The sequence below is a fragment of the Heptranchias perlo genome, chromosome 18, assembly GCF_035084215.1.
Source record: "Heptranchias perlo isolate sHepPer1 chromosome 18, sHepPer1.hap1, whole genome shotgun sequence".
NCBI classification, from domain to species: domain Eukaryota; kingdom Metazoa; phylum Chordata; class Chondrichthyes; order Hexanchiformes; family Hexanchidae; genus Heptranchias; species Heptranchias perlo.
The window spans coordinates 57,911,677-57,936,535 of record NC_090342.1 but is presented as its reverse complement, the minus strand read 5'-3'; the positions used below and the strand labels follow the sequence as shown (position 1 = coordinate 57,936,535).

The 24,859-nt window shown below is 53.9% G+C and overlaps 1 protein-coding gene across 5 annotated transcripts in view; it reads right to left on the bottom strand.

Moving 5' to 3' along the window:
* Window positions 1-2,753: 2,753 nt before the first annotated feature.
* usp18 (ubiquitin specific peptidase 18) overlaps window positions 2,754-24,859 on the bottom strand; it is a 158,548-nt gene continuing 136,442 nt past the window's right edge. For 3 of the 5 annotated variants that reach the window (XM_067999967.1, XM_067999966.1, XM_067999968.1), the window contains 4 exons: window positions 12,734-12,910; window positions 9,019-9,150; window positions 4,717-4,766; window positions 2,754-3,302 (listed from right to left, as the gene is read on the bottom strand). In XM_067999967.1, coding sequence (XP_067856068.1) covers window positions 3,230-3,302; window positions 4,717-4,766; window positions 9,019-9,150; window positions 12,734-12,910 — 432 coding nt within the window. In that variant the 3' untranslated portion in view covers window positions 2,754-3,229. The remainder of the gene's footprint in view (window positions 3,303-4,716; window positions 4,767-9,018; window positions 9,151-12,733; window positions 12,911-24,859) is intronic. The other 2 variants (XM_067999969.1, XM_067999970.1) reach the window with 2 other exon arrangements.

Sequence of the window (24,859 nt, the reverse complement as noted above, 5' to 3'; positions counted from 1 at the left end):
GAACAGTTTGGCTAGAGGCGCAGATAGTTCTGGAGCACAAATCTTCAGCACTACAGCTGGGATGTTGTCGGGGCCCATGGCCTTTGCTGTATCCAGTGCACTCAGCCGTTTCTTGATATCACGTGGAGTGAATCGGATTGGCTGAAGACTGGCTTCTGTGATGGTGGGGATATCGGGAGGAGGCCGAGATGGATCATCCACTCGGCACTTCTGGCTGAAGATGGTTGCAAACGCTTCAGCCTTGTCTTTTGCACTCACGTGCTGGACTCCGCCATCATTGAGGATGGGGATGTTTACAGAGCCTCCTCCTCCCATTAGTCGTTTAATTGTCCACCACCATTCACGGCTGGATGTGGCAGGACTGCAGAGCTTTGATCTGATCCGTTGGTTGTGGGATCGCTTAGCTCTGTCTGTAACATGTTGCTTCCGCTGTTTAGCATCGCATGTAGTCCTGAGTTGTAGCTTCACCAGGTTGGCATCTCATTTTTCGGTACGCCTGGTGCTGCTCCTGGCATGCTCTTCTACACTCCTCATTGAACCAGGGTTGACCCCTGGCTTGTTGTTATGGCAGAGTGTTTGCTTTCAGTGACTGGTGTACAAGGACACCCAGGTCCCTTTGTACATCAACATTTCCCAATCTATCACCATTTAAATAATACTCTGCCTTTCTATTTTTTCTTCGGAAGTGGATAACTTCACATTTATCCACATTATACTGCATCTGCCATGTATTTGCCCACTCACTCAACTTGTCTAAATCGCCTTGAAGCCTCTTTGCATCCTCCTCACAACTCACAATCCCACCTAGTTTTGTGTCGTCAGCAAACTTGGAAATATTACACTTGGTTCCCTCATCCAAATCATTGATATATATTGTGAATAGCTGGGGCCCAAGCAGTGATCCCTGCGGTACCCCACTAGTCACCGCCTGTCACCCTGAAAAAGACCCATTTATTCATGCATAGAACCATAGAAAAGATACAATACAGAAGGGGGCCATTCGGCCCATCGTGTCTGTACCGGCTCGAAGAACAACCAGGTGCCCATTCTAATCCCACCTTCCAGCACCCGGTCCGTAGCCCTGCAGCTTACAGCACTTTAGATGCAAGTCCAGATTAAAAGAGTTGAGGGTCCCTGCCTCAGGCAGCGAATTCCATACACCCACCACCCTCTGCGTAAAAAAGTTTTTCCTCATGTCCCCTCTAATCCTTCTGCCAATCAGCTTAAATCTATGTCCTCTCGTTCTTGAACTCTCCACTAGGGGAAACAGGTACTTCCTGTCTATCTGGGCCCCTCATAATTTTGTACACCTCAATCAAATCTCCCCTCAGCCTCCTCTGCTCCAAGGAAAACAACCCCGGCCGATCCAATCTCTCCTCGTAGCTGCAATTTTCAAGCCCTGGCAACATTCTTGTAAATCTTCTCTGCACTCTCTCCAGACCAATTACATCCTTCCTGTAATGTGGTGACCAGAACTGTGCACAATACTCCAGCTGTGGCCTTACCAGCGTTTTATACAGTTCCATCATTACATCCCTGTTTTTGTATTCTATACCTCGGCTAATAACAGAGAGCATTCCGTATGCCTTCTTCACAATCTTATCTACCTGTACTGCCACCTTCAGGGACCTGTGCACATGCACTCCAAGGTCTCTCACTTCCTCTACCCCTCTCAATATATTCCCGTTTACTGCGTATTCCCTTTTACTGTTTGCCCTCCCTAAGTGCATTACCTCACACTTCTCCGGGTTGAACTCCATTTGCCACTTTTCCACCCACTCCACCAACCCATTGATATCTTCTTGGAGTCTCCAGCTATCCTCTTCACCATCAACTACACGGCCAATTTTTGTGTCGTCTGCAAATTTGCCAATCATGCCCCCTACATTCAAGTCCAAATCATTAATATATACCACAAACAGCAAGGGACCCAACACTGAGCCCTGTGGCACACCACTGGAAACAGATTTCCATTCGCAAAGACATTCGCCGACTTTTACCCTTTGTTTCCTGTTACTGAGCCAATTTTGGATCCAATTCGCCACATTTCCCTGTATCCCATGGGCTTTTACCTTTCTGACCAGTCTGCCATGTGGGACCTTGTCAAATGCCTTACTAAAATCCATGTAGACAACATCCACTGCACTACCCTCATCAATCCTCCTTGTCACTTCCTCAAAGAATTCAATCAGATTTGAGGCATGACCTTCCCTGAACAAATCCATGCTGACTATCCCTGATTAAACCATGCCTTTCCAAGTGACAGTTTATCCTATCTCTCAGTATTGATTCTAATAGTTTGCCCACCGCCGAGGTAAGACTGACCGGCCTATAATTGTTCGGTCTTTCCCTCGTACCCTTTGCAGTTTTCCAGTCCTCCGGTACCTCCCCTGTATCTAGTGAGGATTGGAAAATGATCCTCAGAGCATCCGCTATTTCCTTCCTGGCTTCCTTCAATATCTAAGGAAACAATCCATCCGGTCCTGGTGACTTATCAACTTTCAAGGATTCCAGTCCCTCTAGTAATTCCCCTCTCGTAATGTTTACCTTATTCAATATTTCACACCTCTCCTCTTTAACTACTACATCCGGATCGTCCCTTTCCTTTGTGAATACGGAGATAAAATATTAATTTAAAACCCTACCCACATCCTCTGCTTCTACACACAAGTTACCCTTATCATCCCTGATGGGTCCCACCTTTTCCTTAGCTATCCTCTTGTTCTTAATGTAAGGAATCTTACAACACCAGATTATAGTCCAACAGTTTTATTCACCTTCATCAGGTGAGTGGGATTCCATGAAAGGTACCGCATATATATGCCTGGTGATTACAGATGATCTTTCCAACTGCCCGTTGTCAAGGCAATCAAAGGAGTCGAATAGTGTTCAGACAGAGAGACATTACATACAAGACTACTGAATATACAAACGGTCAGAACCCAGAGACAGAGAGAGAGAGAGAAACATCCGAAAGGAAGAGAAAGAGAGAGAATGACCAGTTGTATTAAAAACAGAGAACTCTTTTTTCGCTAGTGGAGTTACGTGTAGCGTGACATGAACCCAAGATCCCGGTTGAGGCCGTCCTCATGGGTGCGGAACTTGGTGGTGGTGGTTGTTGTTGTTGTTGTTGGGAAGTCTGTATAGAAATCAGAAATGCCAGGTCCCTGCACAGCAACTTCTGTTCTTCATAATCCATCAGCTGCAGGGGCAGTGACACCCCGTCCCTTTAATGTCCATCAGCTGGAGGGGGCTCCTCCCTTTCCACTCTCTTGTACAACAGCATGTACGCAGTCTTACCCCTGCAGGAAAAGAGAGAATGGCGAGCATTACTGCAGGGAAGTCCTCAACGATTCACGACAGACAGCACGGAACAGCAAACCCTGGGCTCCTCGCCATACAGTATTGGTGCATGGAACGAGGCCAGGTCTGGACCAGACCATGAAACACCCTGCTGAGTGCTTAAGGTCACCAGGTCCACTCATTAGATCCTAGTTTAAAAGTGACTGTAAGTTGGGGGGATCTAGGATGGATAATAGAGTCGGGGAGGGGGAAAAGAGTGATATTTTTATATATAGGAACATAAGAACAGGAGTTGGCCATTCAGCCCCTCCAATCTATTCAATTAGATCATGGCTGATAGTTCAGCCTTTCCAAAGGCTGTTTGAGTGACAAAAATAGCCGGCAAATGCCAGTGAAGCCGCAGTGAATGAGGGAGGGAGGGAAGTGGGCCTGTGACCATGATGGGACAGTGTCACCCTCCAACGCCCTGAGCAATGCTGGAGGTGGGGCAGGAGGTGGTGACAGTGAGGAGCTTGCCTCTGCTTCCTACCTCAGGGACCCCTCCCCACAGCAGCACTGTAGAACGCCTGGAAGGAGCAGAGGAAGGGCACTGGAGGGGCATTGCTGACCGCTGCTACCACTGGCAGTGCCAGCCCTATCGTGCATGGTAGCTGCAGATATCCTTGCAGCATGTGGCAGCGCTCTCCAGCTGCCTTTATTGACCCTGGAGCCTTGCCTAGTTTTGCACGGTCACTGTCTGTAAATGTGGGAGGGTTCAGTCAGGTGGGTGCAGGCTGTCCCTGGTGTAGCTCGACCCTTCCTGGTCGCTTCTTCCTCCAAAATAGAGAAAGGGGAATTCCCATTGGGGAATCCATTCTCCCAATAGCTTATCGAAACCAAAAACGCAGCAGTGCCAGAACACTGGGCACAAAGTCGCATCACCAACTAACCGGAAACCGGAAAGATCCCAAGGCCCAGGAATGGCTGGAAATCCCACTGGAGACTCTTCCAATGTACTTTATTTGGGCGGACAGATGACTGAGAACCACACCAGTGTAAACCTCTAAATAAAGTCATTGGGGCTAACTGTGAATGGCAAACTGGTGGGTACTTTAGGAGTCTGTACAAAACCAGACCAGAAAACTGGAAGGACGCTAACCGAGTGGAAATATGTAACAGATCTCTGCCCATTCACCTCGTCGGTTACACCCAGAAAATCTAGCCACCTGTCAGGGAGCGGAGACTAGACATGGGACATGACCAGAGCCAGTACTGAACATCTGGATCATACTTCCCGAGGAATCCAGCCTGGTTACTGGTTGCCGTTGTTCACCACCTGCTATAACCACTGGTTTGATCACTCTGGTGCGATTTCCAAGTGTTGAGATGTTCAATGCACAGACCTGCTTCTATAACATGCAATAAAATACTCACCATAAATAGTCACAGCTCCCAAAGGTCTCTGTAACGTCCTCCCACTGCACCTGTCAATGAAACAGCCCCAACAGCGTTACTGTGGTTTGTGTATCACAGGCCGCGCACCTATCTAGGAGGGGTGGGGGAGGGGGACAGCAGGCAACAGATAGCCCGACTCCGAGGAGGCATCATGGCCTCACTTGGTCTCTCTGACAGCCTGGCACTGCCCATGCCTGTTAATTAAAGCGAGACCCTCTGGCTGCCATTTTATCCGTGTTATAATTTGACCGAAAGAGACAGTCTTACTGGTCAGAGATTCAAAATGGTGTCAGCTGAGACAGCGTTACTCCGAGAGACGCTGGAGTCAGCTGTCAGCGTTACTCCGAGGGGCGCTGGAGTCAGCTGAGACAGCGTTACTCCGAGGGGCGCTGGAGTCAGCTGTCAGCGTTACTCCGAGAGACGCTGGAGTCAGCTGAGACAGCGTTACTCCGAGGGGCGCTGGAGTCAGCTGACAGCGTTACTCCGAGAGACGCTGGAGTCAGCTGAGACAGCGTTACTCCGAGAGACGCTGGAGTCAGCTGAGACAGCGTTACTCCGAGAGACGCTGGAGTCAGCTGAGACAGCGTTACTCCGAGAGACGCTGGAGTCAGCTGAGACAGCGTTACTCCGAGAGACGCTGGAGTCAGCTGAGACAGCGTTACTCCGAGGGGCGCTGGAGTCAGCTGACAGCGTTACTCCGAGAGACGCTGGAGTCAGCTGAGACAGCGTTACTCCGAGAGACGCTGGAGTCAGCTGACAGCGTTACTCCGAGGGGCGCTGGTTATTGTGTTTGTGGTGGGAGTTAGTGATGTCTGAACCAGGCAATTAACACTTCTTCCACTGAGGCCTGCCAGGTAAAGCTTGGATGGACTTTTATATCTGTGTCGGATCTATTAAACTTGCAATATTTCTGTACTGCTGGATTCAGCATGTAAGGAATTCACACCACCTGATGTCCTTGATAACTGTACACCGATAGTCTGAAAACAGCCTCTCTCCACGAGATTCTTCTCAACGCTCACACTTTAGTGACTTGAAGTGGTAATAAGTTATCGGGATTTACAATCCCAAACCTCTCGTGCCAATGTCATGGTCCCTCCTGACAGCTGACCGGCCGTCGCCCCCTCCACTCGCCCAGTCGGGCCCCGGGCGTCGCCCCTCTCCACTCTCCCAGTCGGGCCCCGGGCGCTGCCCCTCTCCACTCGCCCAGTCGGGCCCCGGGCGTCGCCCCTCTCCACTCTCCCAGTCGGGCCCCGGGCGCTGCCCCTCTCCACTCGCCCAGTCGGGCCCCGGCCGCTGCCCCTCTCCACTCGCCCAGTCGGGCCCCGGCCGCTGCCCCTCTCCACTCGCCCAGTCGGGCCCCGGGCGCTGCCCCTCTCCACTCTCCCAGTCGGGCCCCGGGCGCTGCCCCTCTCCACTCGCCCAGTCGGGCCCCGGCCGCTGCCCCTCTCCACTCGCCCAGTCGGGCCCCGGGCGTCGCCCCTCTCCACTCGCCCAGTCGGGCCCCGGGCGTCGCCCCTCTCCACTCGCCCAGTCGGGCCCCGGGCGTCACCCCCTCTCCACTCGCCCAGTCGGGCCCCGGGCGTCGCCCCTCTCCACTCGCCCAGTCGGGCCCCGGGCGCTGCCCCTCTCCACTCGCCCAGTCGGGCCCCGGGCGTCGCCCCTCTCCACTCGCCCAGTCGGGCCCCGGGCGTCGCCCCTCTCCACTCGCCCAGTCGGGCCCCGGGCGTCGCCCCTCTCCACTCGCCCAGTCGGGCCCCGGGCGTCGCCCCTCTCCACTCGCCCAGTCGGGCCCCGGCCGCTGCCCCTCTCCACTCGCCCAGTCGGGCCCCGGGCGTCGCCCCTCTCCACTCGCCCAGTCGGGCCCCGGCCGCTGCCCCTCTCCACTCGCCCAGTCGGGCCCCGGCCGCTGCCCCTCTCCACTCGCCCAGTCGGGCCCCGGGCGCTGCCCCTCTCCGCTCGCCCAGTCGGGCCCCGGGCGCTGCCCCTCTCCGCTCGCCCAGTCGGGCCCCGGGCGCTGCCCCTCTCCACTCGCCCAGTCGGGCCCCGGGCGCTGCCCCTCTCCGCTCGCCCAGCCTGGCCCTATTCAAAGGGGAGGCTCTCATCTCAGGGGAGGGATATATACTGACAGCCATTTCGGAGTCACTGATACCACAAGGTGAATGAGCGATTGACTGACATCTCATTCTCATAAAGGGGCAGTGCTCAATGGGATGGGGAGCGGTCTGTTGGGGGCACACACTCCCTGTGAATTTGCAGTTTATACAGTAAGGCTGTCTGTATTTTATATCCTGACCCAGTGCAGCATTGAAGGTTCAGAGAGATTTGGCGATTCTCTGTGTAAGAGCCCTGGTTTACTCAGCGAGTAAGTTGCTTCATTATTGTTTTGATAATCTGAGGAGTGGACTGCAATATATATTCTCCCTGTGGAAACTGTACACAGTTCATTCCTGCATTCAATATAAATTAACTAATTAGTTTATAACCTGCAACCCGACTCGGTTCAGAGCTAACTCAGTCCGTTTTCTAGAAGCAGAGAATTCGAGTGGCTGCATGTGTTGTACAAGAGCAGTGGATGTACAGGGTCAGATCTGTGACAATCCTTGTCTCAAGAGATTGTTACCCCAGTTATCAGGCAGAAAACGATACACTCCGGATTACAGGGGAGACAGGGTCTGCTTACAGGAGAGTCGCTGACACAGAACCCAAGAGAATATCTAGTAAAAAGACACACAGTAAAGCTCCCTCTACACTGTCCCATCAAACGCTCCCAGGGCAGGTACAGCACGGGTTAGATACAGAGTAAAGCTCCCTCTACACTGTCCCATCAAACACTTCCAGGGCAGGTACAGCACGGGTTAGATACAGAGTAAAGCTCCCACTACACTGTCCCATCAAACACTCCCAGGGCAGGTACAGCACAGGTTAGATACAGAGTAAAGCTCCCTCTACACTGTCCCATCAAACACTTCCAGGGCAGGTACAGCACAGGTTAGATACAGAGTAAAGCTCCCTCTACACTGTCCCATCAAACACTCCCAGGGCAGGTACAGCACAGGTTAGATACAGAGTAAAGCTCCCTCTACACTGTCCCATCAAACACTCCCAGGGCAGGTACAGCACAGGTTAGATACAGAGTAAAGCTCCCTCTACACTGTCCCATCAAACGCTCCCAGGGCAGGTACAGCACGGGTTAGATACAGAGTAAAGCTCCCTCTACACTGTTCCATCACACACTCCCAGGGCAGGTACAGGGTTAGATACAGAGTAAAGCTCCCTCTACACTGTCCCATCAAACACTTCCAGGGCAGGTACAGCACAGGTTAGATACAGAGTAAAGCTCCCTCTACACTGTCCCATCAAACACTTCCAGGGCAGGTACAGCACAGGTTAGATACAGAGTAAAGCTCCCTCTACACTGTCCCATCAAACGCTCCCAGGGCAGGTACAGCACGGGTTAGATACAGAGTAAAGCTCCCTCTACACTGTCCCATCAAACACTCCCAGGGCAGGTACAGCACGGGTTAGATACAGAGTAAAGCTCCCTCTACACTGTCCCATCAAACGCTCCCAGGGCAGGTACAGCACGGGTTAGATACAGAGTAAAGCTCCCTCTACACTGTCCCATCAAACACTCCCAGGGCAGGTACAGCACGAGTTAGATACAGAGTACCAGTGTGGTCCATCTCACTAGCCCCAGTGTTGTAAATGTGTGCTGAATGGGGTCTGTGTGGTGCTGGGGGATTAATACCCCTCTGGCAATGCCGGGCCCCCCTTACAGTGAGCAGAGGTAGAGATTTCTCTGCCCTTCCCTGGACCTAGGTCCCAGAGAGCCGAGCCCCTGTAGTTTGAATCCTTCAGCTGGGCGAGTGCTTTTGCTCCACTGCCGTCAGTCCTGAGCAGCCACAGTGACTGTCATGGGGACTAGGATTGCCTTTGAACTGAGAGAGCAGCGTCAGCCCACAGCCAGGCTCCGCGCAACTGATCAAACCCTTCGGCTTCCCGCAAAGGGTAACGTCAAGGCTCTGATTTTGTTCTATGTGGTGGGAATCGAGTAAACTCCTCCCATCCCAAACACAACTGAAACACTGTGAATAAAACCCATTTCCTGCACCAACTAAACAGTGAACAATCCAGAACATTGTATGTAAACATCTTTTTAAAAAGATGTTTAAGAACTGATTAAGAACATGGTAGCATTCCCTTAATAAAAGTGAAAGGTCAAAGGGTAGGTTCCCGTCCCCTGAACTTGCCCAAGCCCTGGTTCCAAGTGAGTCTTACCCGCCGCACCTGGGCATCGTCCAGGTGGTACCACTGTGAATCTTTGAAAGACTTCACATACACGGTGTAGTGCCCGAAGACTGAGCTCCCGCTGTGGGTCAGCACTGCGTAAAGCTGATAGAGCCAGCTCTCCTGTGGGAACAAGACAAGCAACAGGAGCTGACTCCAGGGAACACTGAACCATTCACACACACACACCAAGCAATGGGTCAGAGACTGGCCCATTCAGCATTAGCGGGCGCAAACGCCCACCATTCACCTCTGGATTCCAGTGTAGCCCTGAGTCATTAAACGGCCCTTGTCACAACAACACAGTTCCACGCGGGTGTGAGAGGCAGTGCACAGAGTGTCAATAACCTCACACCAGGGCACCAGGGCAGGAGGAGCAGTTGGCTTCTGGCTGGGATCAGGGTGAGTTTCGGGGGATTTTCGGCCAAGGTTGACCATCCTCCCACACGCGAGCTCATGATTTCCCATCTCAGGGTCACAATCTCACCGGGAGAGCTGGGAAGTCCCATCACTCACTGGGCTTCCTGGTGCTAAGGTACTGATGGTATCCCAGCATTCATAGTGCTGGGAAAGCACTCGATTAAAACCGTCGGCCCCCCCCCCCCCGTCACCGACACGGCCCCCCCCCCCCGTCACCGACACGGCCCCCCCCCCCCCGTCACCGACACGGCCCCCCCCCCCCCCCCGTCACCGACACGGCCCCCCCCCCCCGTCACCGACACGGCCCCCCCCCCGTCACCGACACGGCCCCCCCCCCCCCCGTCACCGACACGGCCCCCCCCCCCCCCCCGTCACCGACACGGCCCCCCCCCCCCCCCCCGTCACCGACACGGCCCCCCCCCCCCCCCCGTCACCGACACGGCCCCCCTCCCCCCGTCACCGACACGGCCCCCCCCTCCCCCCGTCACCGACACGGCCCCCCCCTCCCCCCGTCACCGACACGGCCCCCCCCTCCCCCCGTCACCGACACGGCCCCCCCCTCCCCCCGTCACCGACACGGCCCCCCCCCCCCGTCACCGACACGGCCCCCCCCCCCCCGTCACCGACACGGCCCCCCCCCCCCCCCCGTCACCGACACGGCCCCCCCCCCCCCCCTGTCACCGACACGGCCCCCCCCCCCCCCCTGTCACCGACACGGCCCCCCCCCCCCCGTCACCGACACGGCCCCCCCCCCCCGTCACCGACACGGCCCCCCCCCCCCCCCCCGTCACCGACACGGCCCCCCCCCCCCCCCTGTCACCGACACGGCCCCCCTGTTTCATTAACGATTCTTTCACTGTTTTATGGCCACATTTTTCAGGTGTATTTTGGTGAGTTTCCGGGGGCGGAGGTCACCTATAGAACCATAGAAAAGATACAGCACAGAAGGGGGCCATTCGGCCCATCGTGTCCGCGCCGGCTCGAAGAACAACCAGGTTCCCATTCTAATCCCACCATCCAGCACCCGGTCCGTAGCCCTGCAGCTTACAGCACTTTAGGAGCAGGTCCAGGTACTTTTTAAAAGAGTTGAGGGTCCCTGCCTCTACCTCCAATTTGGGCAGCGAATTCCACACACCCACCGCCCTCTGGGTAAAAAAATTTTTCCTCATGTCCCCTCTAATCCTTCCACCAATCAGCTTAAATCAATGTCCCCGAGTTCTTGGACTCTCCGCTAGGGGAAAAAGGTACTGTGGGAGGGGCTGTGACCTCTACTTTGGTGAAATAATCACACTGGGCCTTTGAGGAGGGGTAGGTTTGAGAGGTTTGAGATGGAGTGAGAGGTTTCTGAGATAATCTCGGAAACGCAGTTGCAAACCACAACCTGGAAAGTCAGAAGTTGTTTAAAGAATCCTGTCAGGCACAAAGATCCTGGATTAGATGAATGCACCTTCCATACACACAAAATAACCCGAGTGTCCCCGAGCTGGGTGGGAGGTGAGGACGCACAGTTCCAACTCCCTCTCCACTCCCAGTGTCTCCTGCTGGAAAGTGTGCAGTCACTGGATGAAGACAGGATGAGGCTCAACTGCAGTATCCAAGATGGAGTAGAATGTGGGTCCACTCACCGTTTAACCCAGACCGAGAGAATTCCCACTGTGTACAAATATAGAGAATGATTGGCAACTGTGGGACCGCGCCCCGGCGAGGGTCGGGGAACCGCGCCCCGGAGAGGGTCGGGGAACCGCGCCCCGGAGAGGGTCGGGGAACCGCGCCCCGGAGAGGGTCGGGGAACCGCGCCCCGGAGAGGGTCGGGGAACCGCGCCCCGGAGAGGGTCGGGGAACCGCGCCCCGGAGAGGGTCGGGGAACCGCGCCCCGGAGAGGGTCGGGGAACCGCGCCCCGGAGAGGGTCGGGGAACCGCGCCCCGGAGAGGGTCGGGGAACCGCGCCCCGGAGAGGGTCGGGGAACCGCGCCCCGGTGACGGTCGGGGACCCGCGCCCCGGAGAGGGTCGGGGAACCGCGCCCCGGTGACGGTCGGGGACCCGCGCCCCGGAGAGGGTCGGGGAAACGCGCCCCGGTGACGGTCGGGGAAACGCGCCCCGGTGACGGTCGGGGAAACGCGCCCCGGTGACGGTCGGGGAAACGCGCCCCGGAGAGGGTCGGGGACCGCGTCCCGGAGAGGGTCGGGGAACCGCGCCCCGGAGAGGGTCGGGGAACCTCGTCCCGGTGACGGTCGGGGAACCGCGTCCCGGAGAGGGTCGGGGAACCGCGTCCCGGAGAGGGTCGGGGAACCGCGTCCCGGAGAGGGTCGGGGAACCGCGTCCCGGAGAGGGTCGGGGAACCGCGTCCCGGAGAGGGTCGGGGAACCGCGTCCCGGAGAGGGTCGGGGAACCGCGTCCCGGAGAGGGTCGGGGAACCGCGTCCCGGAGAGGGTCGGGGAACCGCGTCCCGGAGAGGGTCGGGGAACCGCGTCCCGGAGAGGGTCGGGGAACCGCGTCCCGGAGAGGGTCGGGGAACCGCGTCCCGGAGAGGGTCGGGGAACCGCGTCCCGGAGAGGGTCGGGGAACCGCGTCCCGGAGAGGGTCGGGGAACCTCGTCCCGGTGACGGTCGGGGAACCTCGTCCCGGTGACGGTCGGGGAACCGCGTCCCGGAGAGGGTCGGGGAACCGCGTCCCGGAGAGGGTCGGGGACCGCGTCCCGGAGAGGGTCGGGGAACCGCGTCCCGGAGAGGGTCGGGGACCGCGTCCCGGTGACGGTCGGGGAACCGCGCCCCAGAGAGGGTCGGGGAACCGCGCCCCGGAGAGGGTCGGGGAACCTCGCCCCGGAGAGGGTCGGGGAACCTCGCCCCGGAGAGGGTCGGGGAACCGCGTCCCGGAGAGGGTCGGGGAACCGCGTCCCGGAGAGGGTCGGGGAACCGCGTCCCGGAGAGGGTCGGGGAACCGCGTCCCGGAGAGGGTCGGGGAACCTCGTCCCGGTGACGGTCGGGGAACCGCGTCCCGGAGAGGGTCGGGGAACCGCGTCCCGGAGAGGGTCGGGGACCGCGTCCCGGAGAGGGTCGGGGAACCGCGTCCCGGAGAGGGTCGGGGACCGCGCCCCGGAGAGGGTTAATGCTTTCAGCAGAGGGAAAAAACTGAAGGGACAAAATCCCATCAGCTGCCAGTGGGACTGATCCACTCGAGGTGACTCCAGTAAATTTGCTTCGTGTCGAAGAGCCCCATTGGTTCCTGGTGGTAACTGCTCTCGTTGTTGAAGTGGGAGCTTCCTGTTACACGATACCGATAGCTCACCTGGCCAATTCCACATTTCTGGGCCTTTTCCGAGATAGGAAGATTGTTGAGATTCAGCATTTCAGAGAATGTCACAGAGCTGTAGATTTTCTTAACGTAATCTCCACGCCGTGAAGGAGCACGGAATCGATTGAGCTGCAGGTTCAGAATCTTGGGGACTGAGATAAGCTTCACCCCCTGAGGGACAGGAGACAAAGGGCTGGATTAAAATGGGTCTGTGGCAAAGGACTCCAGTTCCTGCAAGGAGCAGTCCCCCGAGGTGACTCGCAGTCCACCGGCACCAAGCCTCACTCCACCGGCACCAACCCTCACTCCACCGGCACCAACCCTCACTCCACCGGCACCAACCCTCACTCCACCGGCACCAACCCTCACTCCACCGGCACCAACCCTCACTCCACCGGCACCAACCCTCACTCCACCGGCACCAACCCTCACTCCACCGGCACCAACCCTCACTCCACCGGCACCAACCCTCACTCCACCGGCACCAAGCCTCACTCCACCGGCACCAACCCTCACTCCACCGGCACCAACCCTCACTCCACCGGCACCAAGCCTCACTCCACCGGCACCAACCCTCACTCCACCGGCACAAACCCTCACTCCACCGGCACCAACCCTCACTCCACCGGCACCAACCCTCACTCCACCGGCACCAACCCTCACTCCACCGGCACCAACCCTCACTCCACCGGCACCAACCCTCACTCCACCGGCACCAACCCTCACTCCACCGGCACCAAGCCTCACTCCACCGGCACCAACCCTCACTCCACCGGCACCAACCCTCACTCCACCGGCACCAAGCCTCACTCCACCGGCACCAACCCTCACTCCACCGGCACCAACCCTCACTCCACCGGCACCAACCCTCACTCCACCGGCACCAACCCTCACTCCACCGGCACCAACCCTCACTCCACCGGCACCAACCCTCACTCCACCGGCACCAACCCTCACTCCACCGGCACCAACCCTCACTCCAAGGGGCGTTCAAAAAGTGCTACATTCCTCAGATTCACTGCAACCTGTAGGCCCCGGGTTTGACCCCCGCTAGGCCCCGGGTTTGACCCCCGCTAGGCCCCGGGTTTGACCCCCGCTAGGCCCCGGGTTTGACCCCCGCTAGGCCCCGGGTTTGACCCCCGCTAGGCCCCGGGTTTGACCCCCGCTAGGCCCCGGGTTTGACCCCCGCTAGGCCCCGGGTTTGATCCCCGCTAGGCCCCGGGTTTGACCCCCGCTAGGCCCCGGGTTTGACCCCCGCTAGGCCCCGGGTTTGATCCCCGCTAGGCCCCGGGTTTGACCCCCGCTAGGCCCCGGGTTTGACCCCCGCTAGGCCCCGGGTTTGATCCCCTGTAGGCCCCGGGTTTGATCCCCCGTAGGCCCCGGGTTTGATCCCTGCTAGGCCCCGGGTTTGACCCCCGCTAGGCCCCGGGTTTGACCCCCGCTAGGCCCCGGGTTTGATCCCCTGTAGGCCCCGGGTTTGACCCCCGCTAGGCCCCGGGTTTGACCCCCGCTAGGCCCCGGGTTTGACCCCCGCTAGGCCCCGGGTTTGACCCCCGCTAGGCCCCGGGTTTGACCCCCGCTAGGCCCCGGGTTTGACCCCCGCTAGGCCCCGGGTTTGACCCCCGCTAGGCCCCGGGTTTGACCCCCGCTAGGCCCCGGGTTTGACCCCCGCTAGGCCCCGGGTTTGATCCCCTGTAGGCCCCGGGTTTGATCCCCGGTAGGCCCCGGGTTTGATCCCCTGTAGGCCCCGGGTTTGATCCCCTGTAGGCCCCGGATTTGATCCCCTGTAGGCCCCGGGTTTGATCCCCGGTAAGCCCCAGGTTTGATCCTTGGTCTGTGCTGGGTTAGCTGGTCTCAGGCAGGGGTGCAGGTTGGGGATTGCAAACTTGGGTTGTTGGTCAGCTGGGTGTCTGATGTGTGACAACCCATCACCACCTTTAAGGGTCTCCAAATCGAAATCGAAACCAAGACCCTCACACTGGTACAGGGTCTGTCTGATCTACAGTCCACACTCTCTGCTTGTACAGGGTCTGTCCGATCTACAGTCCACACTCTCTGCTGGTGTAGGGTCTGTCTGATCTACAGTCCACACTCTCTGCTGGTGTAGGGTCTGTCTGATCTACAGTCCACACTCTCTGCTGGTGTAGGGTCTGTCTGATCTACAGTCCACACTCTCTGCTGGTACAGGGTCTGTCTGATCTACAGTCCACACTCTCTGCTGGTGTAGGGTCTGTCTGATCTACAGTCCACACTCTCTGCTGGTGTAGGGTCTGTCTGATCCACAGTCCACACTCTCTGCTGGTGCGGGGTCTGTCTGATCTACAGTGCACACTCTCTGCTTGTACAGGGTCTGTCCGATCTACAGTCCACACTCTCTGCTTGTACAGGGTCTGTCCGATCTACAGTCCACACTCTCTGCTGGTACAGGGTCTGTCTGATCTACAGTCCACACTCTCTGCTGGTGTAGGGTCTGTCTGATCTACAGTCCACACTCTCTGCTGGTGTAGGGTCTGTCTGATCCACAGTCCACACTCTCTGCTGGTGCGGGGTCTGTCTGATCTACAGTGCACACTCTCTGCTTGTACAGGGTCTGTCCGATCTACAGTCCACACTCTCTGCTGGTGTAGGGTCTGTCTGATCTACAGTCCACACTCTCTGCTGGTACAGGGTCTGTCTGATCTACAGTCCACACTCTCTGCTGGTGTAGGGTCTGTCTGATCTACAGTCCACACTCTCTGCTGGTGTAGGGTCTGTCTGATCTACAGTCCACACTCTCTGCTGGTGTAGGGTCTGTCTGATCCACAGTCCACACTCTCTGCTGGTGCGGGGTCTGTCTGATCTACAGTGCACACTCTCTGCTTGTACAGGGTCTGTCTGATCTACAGTCCACACTCTCTGCTTGTACAGGGTCTGTCTGATCAACAGTCCACACTCTCTGCTGGTGTAGGGTCTGTCTGATCTACAGTCCACACTCTCTGCTGGTGTAGGGTCTGTCTGATCTACAGTCCACACTCTCTGCTGGTGTAGGGTCTGTCTGATCTACAGTCCACACACTCTGCTGGTACAGGGTCTGTCTGATCTACAGTCCACACTCTCTGCTGGTACAGGGTCTGTCTGATCTACAGTCCACACTCTCTGCTGGTACAGGGTCTGTCTGATCTACAGTCCACACTCTCTGCTGGTACAGGGTCTGTCTGATCTACAGTCCACACTCTCTGCTGGTGTAGGGTCTGTCTGATCTACAGTCCACACTCTCTGCTGGTGCGGGGTCTGTCTGATCTACAGTGCACACTCTCTGCTTGTACAGGGTCTGTCTGATCTACAGTCCACACTCTCTGCTGGTGTAGGGTCTGTCTGATCTACAGTCCACACTCTCTGCTGGTGCGGGGTCTGTCTGATCTACAGTGCACACTCTCTGCTGGTGCAGGGTCTGTCTGATCTACATCCACACTCTCTGCTGGTGCGGGGTCTGTCTGATCTACAGTGCACACTCTCTGCTGGTGTAGGGTCTGTCTGATCTACAGTCCACACTCTCTGCTGGTGCGGGGTCTGTCTGATCTACAGTGCACACTCTCTGCTGGTGCAGGGTCTGTCTGATCTACAGTGCACACTCTCTGTCCACTCGGACAGACTCCACTCACTGAAACCCAGATATTTCAGCGCAAGCCTGAAGGAGCACAAGGAGTGCAGGGGTACCAGCAGAATTCAATCAGGTCCGCCCTCTAGCTCGCGACCAGTGAATAAGGCTTGCGGGCCAATCAAAAGCACACTGGAGACACACGACAGACCATTAGCTCCACTGCCAAAGCCTGTTGGGAGTGCTGAATGATCCTGGGCCTGCTAAACACGATGAGAATGCCCAGGCGTCTGTCGTCTTGAGGCGGGGAAGAGGGTGAAGATACGTTACGATGAGCCAGGGGACCTGGCGGGCTCAGTGGGTTAGACATTGGCTTTGTACCTTTGGGAACTGGGTTCCACCTAGCCCAGACTGATGGCATGAAAGTCCCTTAGACTACTGGCTGTGAGGAGTCTACATGCAATGAGATCAGTCAGTCTTAATCCAGTTCTCAGAGAGCACAGGCCTAGAGCACAAAACCACCCTATTGCTGGGACACCTTATGGAATATTGTAAGTGGAGACAGGTATCACTGGGTGCCCTATGGAATACTGTAAGGGAAGGCTGGTATTACTGTGCACCCTATGGAATACTGTAAGGGGAGGCAGGTATCACTGGGTGCCCTATGGAATACTGTAAGGGAAGGCTGGTATTACTGTGCACCCTATGGAATACTGTAAGTGGAGGCAGGTATTACTGTGCACCCTATGGAATACTGTAAGGGGAGGCAGGTATTACTGTGCACCCTATGGAATACTGTAAGGGGAGACAGGTATTACTGTGCACCCTATGGAATACTGTAAGTGGAGGCAGGTATTACTGTGCACCCTATGGAATACTGTAAGGGGAGGCAGGTATTACTGTGCACCCTATGGAATACTGTAAGGGGAGACAGGTATTACTGTGCACCCTATGGAATACTGTAAGGGGAGACAGGTATTACTGTGCACCCTATGGAATACTGTAAGGGGAGACAGGTATTACTGTGCACCCAATGGAATACTGTAAGGGGAGACAGGTATTACTGTGCACCCTATGGAATACTGTAAGTGGAGACAGGTATTACTGTGCACCCTATGGAATACTGTAAGGGGAGGCAGGTATTACTGTGCACCCTATGGAATACTGTAAGTCGAGGCTGGTATTACTGTGCACCCTATGGAATACTGTAAGGGGAGACAGGTATTACTGTGCACCCTATGGAATACTGTAAGTGGAGACCGGTATTACTGTGCACCCTATGGAATACTGTAAGGGGAGGCAGGTATTACTGTGCACCCTATTGAATACTGTAAGGGGAGGCAGGTATTACTGTGCACCCTATTGAATACTGTAAGGGGAGGCAGGTATTACTGTGCACCACATGGAATACTGTAAGGGGAGACAGGTATTACTGTGCACCCTATGGAATACTGTAAGGGGAGACAGGTATTACTGTGCACCCCATGGAATACTGTAAGGGGAGACAGGTATTACTGTGCACCCTATGGAATACTGTAAGGGGAGACAGGTATTACTGTGCACCCTATGGAATACTGTAAGGGGAGACAGGTATTACTGTGCACCCTATGGAATACTGTAAGGGGAGGCAGGTATTACTGTGCACCCTATGGAATACTGTAAGGGGAGGCAGGTATTACTGTGCACCCTATTGAATATTGTAAGGGGAGGCAGGTATTACTGTGCACCCTATGGAATACTGTAAGGGGAGACAGGTATTACTGTGCACCCTATGGAATACTGTAAGGGGAGGCAGGTATTACTGTGCACCCTATGGAATACTGTAAGGGGAGACAGGTATTAGTGTGCACCCCATGGAATACTGTAAGGGGAGACAGGTATTACTGTGCACCCTATGGAATACTGTAAGTGGAGGCAGGTATTACTGTGCACCCTATGGAATACTGTAAGGGGAGACAGGTATTACTGTGCACCCTATGGAATACTGTAAGTGGAGGCAGGTATTACTGTGCACCCTATGGAATACTGTAAGTGGAGGCAGGTATTACTGTGCACCCTATGGAATACTGTAAGGGGAGACAGGTATTACTGTGCACCCTATGGAATACTGTAAGTGGAGGCAGGTATTACTGTGCACCCTATGGAATACTGTAAGTGGAGGCAGGTATTACTGTGCACCCTATGGAATACTGTAAGTGGAGACAGGTATTACTGTGCACCCTATGGAATACTGTAAGGGGAGGCAGGTATTACTGTGCACCCTATGGAATACTGTAAGTGGAGGCAGGTATTACTGTGCACCCTATGGAATACTGTAAGGGGAGGCAGGTATTACTGTGTACCCTATGGAATACTGTAAGGGGAGGCAGGTATTACTGTGCACCCTATGGAATACTGTAAGTGGAGGCAGTTATTACTGTGCACCCTATGGAATACTGTAAGGGGAGACAGGTATTACTGTGCACCCTATGGAATACTGTAAGGGGAGACAGGTATTACTGTGCACCCTATGGAATACTGTAAGGGGAGACAGGTATTACTGTGCACCCTATGGAATACTGTAAGGGGAGGCAGGTATTACTGTGCACCCTATGGAATACTGTAAGTCGAGGCTGGTATTACTGTGCACCCTATGGAATACTGTAAGGGGAGACAGGTATTACTGTGCACCCTATGGAATACTGTAAGTGGAGACCGGTATTACTGTGCACCCTATGGAATACTGTAAGGGGAGGCAGGTATTACTGTGCACCCTATTGAATACTGTAAGGGGAGGCAGGTATTACTGTGCACCACATGGAATACTGTAAGGGGAGACAGGTATTACTGTGCACCCTATGGAATACTGTAAAGGGAGACAGGTATTACTGTGCACCCCATGGAATACTGTAAGGGGAGACAGGTATTACTGTGCACCCTATGGAATACTGTAAGGGGAGACAGGTATTACTGTGCACCCTATGGAATACTGTAAGGGGAGACAGGTATTACTGTGCACCCTATGGAATACTGTAAGGGGAGGCAGGTATTACTGTGCACCCTATGGAATACTGTAAGGGGAGGCAGGTATTACTGTGCACCCTATTGAATACTGTAAGGGGAGGCAGGTATTACTGTGCACCCTATGGAATACTGTAAGGGGAGACAGGTATTACTGTGCACCCTATGGAATACTGGAAGGGGAGGCAGGTATTACTGTGCACCCTATGGAATACTGTAAGGGGAGACAGGTATTAGTGTGCACCCCATGGAATACTGTAAGGGGAGACAGGTATTACTGTGCACCCTATGGAATACTGTAAGGGGAGACAGGTATTACTGTGCACCCTATGGAATACTGTAAGGGGAGGCAGGTATTACTGTGCACCCTATGGAATACTGTAAGGGGAGGCAGGTATTACTGTGCACCCTATGGAATACTGTAAGGGGAGGCAGGTATTACTGTGCACCCTATTGAATATTGTAAGGGGAGGCAGGTATTACTGTGCACCCTATGGAATACTGTAAGGGGAGACAGGTATTACTGTGCACCCTATGGAATACTGTAAGGGGAGGCAGGTATTACTGTGCACCCTATGGAATACTGTAAGGGGAGACAGGTATTAGTGTGCACCCCATGGAATACTGTAAGGGGAGACAGGTATTACTGTGCACCCTATGGAATACTGTAAGTGGAGGCAGGTATTACTGTGCACCCTATGGAATACTGTAAGGGGAGACAGGTATTACTGTGCACCCTATGGAATACTGTAAGTGGAGGCAGGTATTACTGTGCACCCTATGGAATACTGTAAGTGGAGGCAGGTATTACTGTGCACCCTATGGAATACTGTAAGGGGAGACAGGTATTACTGTGCACCCTATGGAATACTGTAAGTGGAGGCAGGTATTACTGTGCACCCTATGGAATACTGTAAGTGGAGGCAGGTATTACTGTGCACCCTATGGAATACTGTAAGTGGAGACAGGTATTACTGTGCACCCTATGGAATACTGTAAGGGGAGGCAGGTATTACTGTGCACCCTATGGAATACTGTAAGTGGAGGCAGGTATTACTGTGCACCCTATGGAATACTGTAAGGGGAGGCAGGTATTACTGTGTACCCTATGGAATACTGTAAGGGGAGGCAGGTATTACTGTGCACCCTATGGAATACTGTAAGTGGAGGCAGGTATTACTGTGCACCCTATGGAATACTGTAAGGGGAGACAGGTATTACTGTGCACCCTATGGAATACTGTAAGGGGAGACAGGTATTACTGTGCACCCTATGGAATACTGTAAGGGGAGACAGGTATTACTGTGCACCCTATGGAATACTGTAAGGGGAGGCAGGTATTACTGTGCACCCTATGGAATACTGTAAGTCGAGGCTGGTATTACTGTGCACCCTATGGAATACTGTAAGGGGAGACAGGTATTACTGTGCACCCTATGGAATACTGTAAGTGGAGACCGGTATTACTGTGCACCCTATGGAATACTGTAAGGGGAGGCAGGTATTACTGTGCACCCTATTGAATACTGTAAGGGGAGGCAGGTATTACTGTGCACCACATGGAATACTGTAAGGGGAGACAGGTATTACTGTGCACCCTATGGAATACTGTAAAGGGAGACAGGTATTACTGTGCACCCCATGGAATACTGTAAGGGGAGACAGGTATTACTGTGCACCCTATGGAATACTGTAAGGGGAGACAGGTATTACTGTGCACCCTATGGAATACTGTAAGGGGAGACAGGTATTACTGTGCACCCTATGGAATACTGTAAGGGGAGGCAGGTATTACTGTGCACCCTATGGAATACTGTAAGGGGAGGCAGGTATTACTGTGCACCCTATTGAATACTGTAAGGGGAGGCAGGTATTACTGTGCACCCTATGGAATACTGTAAGGGGAGACAGGTATTACTGTGCACCCTATGGAATACTGGAAGGGGAGGCAGGTATTACTGTGCACCCTATGGAATACTGTAAGGGGAGACAGGTATTAGTGTGCACCCCATGGAATACTGTAAGGGGAGACAGGTATTACTGTGCACCCTATGGAATACTGTAAGGGGAGACAGGTATTACTGTGCACCCTATGGAATACTGTAAGGGGAGGCAGGTATTACTGTGCACCCTATGGAATACTGTAAGGGGAGACAGGTATTACTGTGCACCCTATGGAATACTGTAAGGGGAGACAGGTATTAGTGTGCACCCCATGGAATACTGTAAGGGGAGACAGGTATTACTGTGCACCCTATGGAATACTGTAAGGGGAGACAGGTATTACTGTGCACCCTATGGAATACTGTAAGGGGAGGCAGGTATTACTGTGCACCCTATGGAATACTGTAAGGGGAGACAGGTATTACTGTGCACCCTATGGAATACTGTAAGGGGAGGCAGGTATTACTGTGCACCCTATGGAATACTGTAAGGGGAGGCAGGTATTACTGTGCACCCTATGGAATACTGTAAGGGAAGGCAGGTATTACTGTGCACCCTATGGAATACTGTAAGGGGAGACAGGTATTACTATGCACCCTATGGAATACTGTAAGGGGAGGCAGGTATTACTGTGCACCCTATGGAATACTGTAAGGGGAGACAGGTATTACTGTGCACCCTATGGAATACTGTAAGTGGAGGCAGGTATGACTGTGCACCCTATGGAATACTGTAAGTGGAGACAGGTATTACTATGCACCCTATGGAATACTGTAAGGGGAGACAGGTATTACTGTGCACCCTATGGAATACTGTAAGGGAAGGCAGGTATTACTGTGCACCCTATGGAATACTGTAAGGGGAGACAGGTATTACTGTGCACCCTATGGAATACTGTAAGGGGAGACAGGTATTACTATGCACCCTATGGAATGCTGTAAGGGGAGACAGGTATTACTGTGCACCCTATGGAATACTGTAAGGGAAGGCAGGTATTACTGTGCACCCTATGGAATACTGTAAGGGGAGACAGGTATTACTGTGCACCCTATGGAATACTGTAAGTGGAGGCAGGTATTACTGTGCACCCTATGGAATACTGTAAGGGGAGACAGGTATTACTGTGCACCCTATGGAATACTGTAAGGGGAGACAGGTATTACTATGCACCCGATGGAATACTGTAAGGGGAGGCAGGTATTACTGTGCACCCTATGGAATACTGTAAGGGGAGGCAGGTATTACTGTGCACCCTATGTAATACTGTAAGGGGAGACAGGTATTACTATGCACCCTATGGAATACTGTAAGGGGAGGCAGGTATTACTGTGCACCCTATGGAATACTGTAAGTGGAGACAGGTATTACTGTGCACCCTATGGAATACTGTAAGGGGAGGCAGGTATTACTGTGCACCCTATGGAATACTGTAATGGGAGGCAGGTATTACTGTGCACCCTATGTAATACTGTAAGGGGAGGCAGGTATTACTGTGCACCCTATGGAATACTGTAAGGGGAGGCAGGTATTACTGTGCACCCTATGGAATACTGTAAGTGGAGACAGGTATTACTGTGCACCCTGTGTAATACTGTAAGGGAGGCAGGTATTACTGTGCACCCTATGGAATACTGAAAGTGGAGGCAGGTATTACTGTGCACCCTATGGAATACTGTAAGTCGAGGCTGGTATTACTGTGCACCCTATGGAATACTGTAAGTGGAGACAGGTATTACTGTGCACCCTGTGTAATACTGTAAGGTAGGCAGGTATTACTGTGCACCCTATGGAATACTGTAAGTCGAGGCTGGTATAACTGTGCACCCTATGGAATACTGTAAGGGGAGGCAGGTATTACTGTGCACCCTATGGAATACTGTAAGGGGAGGCAGGTATTACTGTGCACCCTATGGAATACTGTAAGGGGAGGCAGGTATTACTGTGCACCCTATGGAATACCGTAAGTGGAGGCAGGTATTACTGTGCACCCTATGGAATACTGTAAGGGGAGGCAGGTATTACTGTGCACCCTATGGAATACTGTAAGTGGAGGCAGGTATTACTGTGCACCCTATGGAATACTGTAAGGGGAGACAGGTATTACTGTGCACCCTGTGGAATACTGTAAGGGGAGGCAGGTATTACTGTGCACCCTATGGAATACTGTAAGGGGAGACCGGTATTACTGTGCACCCTATGGAATACTGTAAGGGGAGGCAGGTATTACTGTGCACCCTATTGAATACTGTAAGGGGAGGCAGGTATTACTGTGCACCACATGGAATACTGTAAGGGGAGACAGGTATTACTGTGCACCCTATGGAATACTGTAAAGGGAGACAGGTATTACTGTGCACCCCATGGAATACTGTAAGGGGAGACAGGTATTACTGTGCACCCTATGGAATACTGTAAGGGGAGGCAGGTATTACTGTGCACCCTATGGAATACTGTAAGGGGAGGCAGGTATTACTGTGCACCCTATTGAATACTGTAAGGGGAGGCAGGTATTACTGTGCACCCTATGGAATACTGTAAGGGGAGACAGGTATTACTGTGCACCCTATGGAATACTGTAAGGGGAGGCAGGTATTACTGTGCACCCTATGGAATACTGTAAGGGGAGACAGGTATTAGTGTGCACCCCATGGAATACTGTAAGGGGAGACAGGTATTACTGTGCACCCTATGGAATACTGTAAGGGGAGACAGGTATTACTGTGCACCCTATGGAATACTGTAAGGGGAGGCAGGTATTACTGTGCACCCTATGGAATACTGTAAGGGGAGACAGGTATTACTGTGCACCCTATGGAATACTGTAAGGGGAGACAGGTATTAGTGTGCACCCCATGGAATACTGTAAGGGGAGACAGGTATTACTGTGCACCCTATGGAATACTGTAAGGGGAGACAGGTATTACTGTGCACCCTATGGAATACTGTAAGGGGAGGCAGGTATTACTGTGCACCCTATGGAATACTGTAAGGGGAGACAGGTATTACTGTGCACCCTATGGAATACTGTAAGGGGAGGCAGGTATTACTGTGCACCCTATGGAATACTGTAAGGGGAGGCAGGTATTACTGTGCACCCTATGGAATACTGTAAGGGAAGGCAGGTATTACTGTGCACCCTATGGAATACTGTAAGGGGAGACAGGTATTACTATGCACCCTATGGAATACTGTAAGGGGAGGCAGGTATTACTGTGCACCCTATGGAATACTGTAAGGGGAGACAGGTATTACTGTGCACCCTATGGAATACTGTAAGTGGAGGCAGGTATGACTGTGCACCCTATGGAATACTGTAAGTGGAGACAGGTATTACTATGCACCCTATGGAATACTGTAAGGGGAGACAGGTATTACTGTGCACCCTATGGAATACTGTAAGGGAAGGCAGGTATTACTGTGCACCCTATGGAATACTGTAAGGGGAGACAGGTATTACTGTGCACCCTATGGAATACTGTAAGGGGAGACAGGTATTACTATGCACCCTATGGAATGCTGTAAGGGGAGACAGGTATTACTGTGCACCCTATGGAATACTGTAAGGGAAGGCAGGTATTACTGTGCACCCTATGGAATAC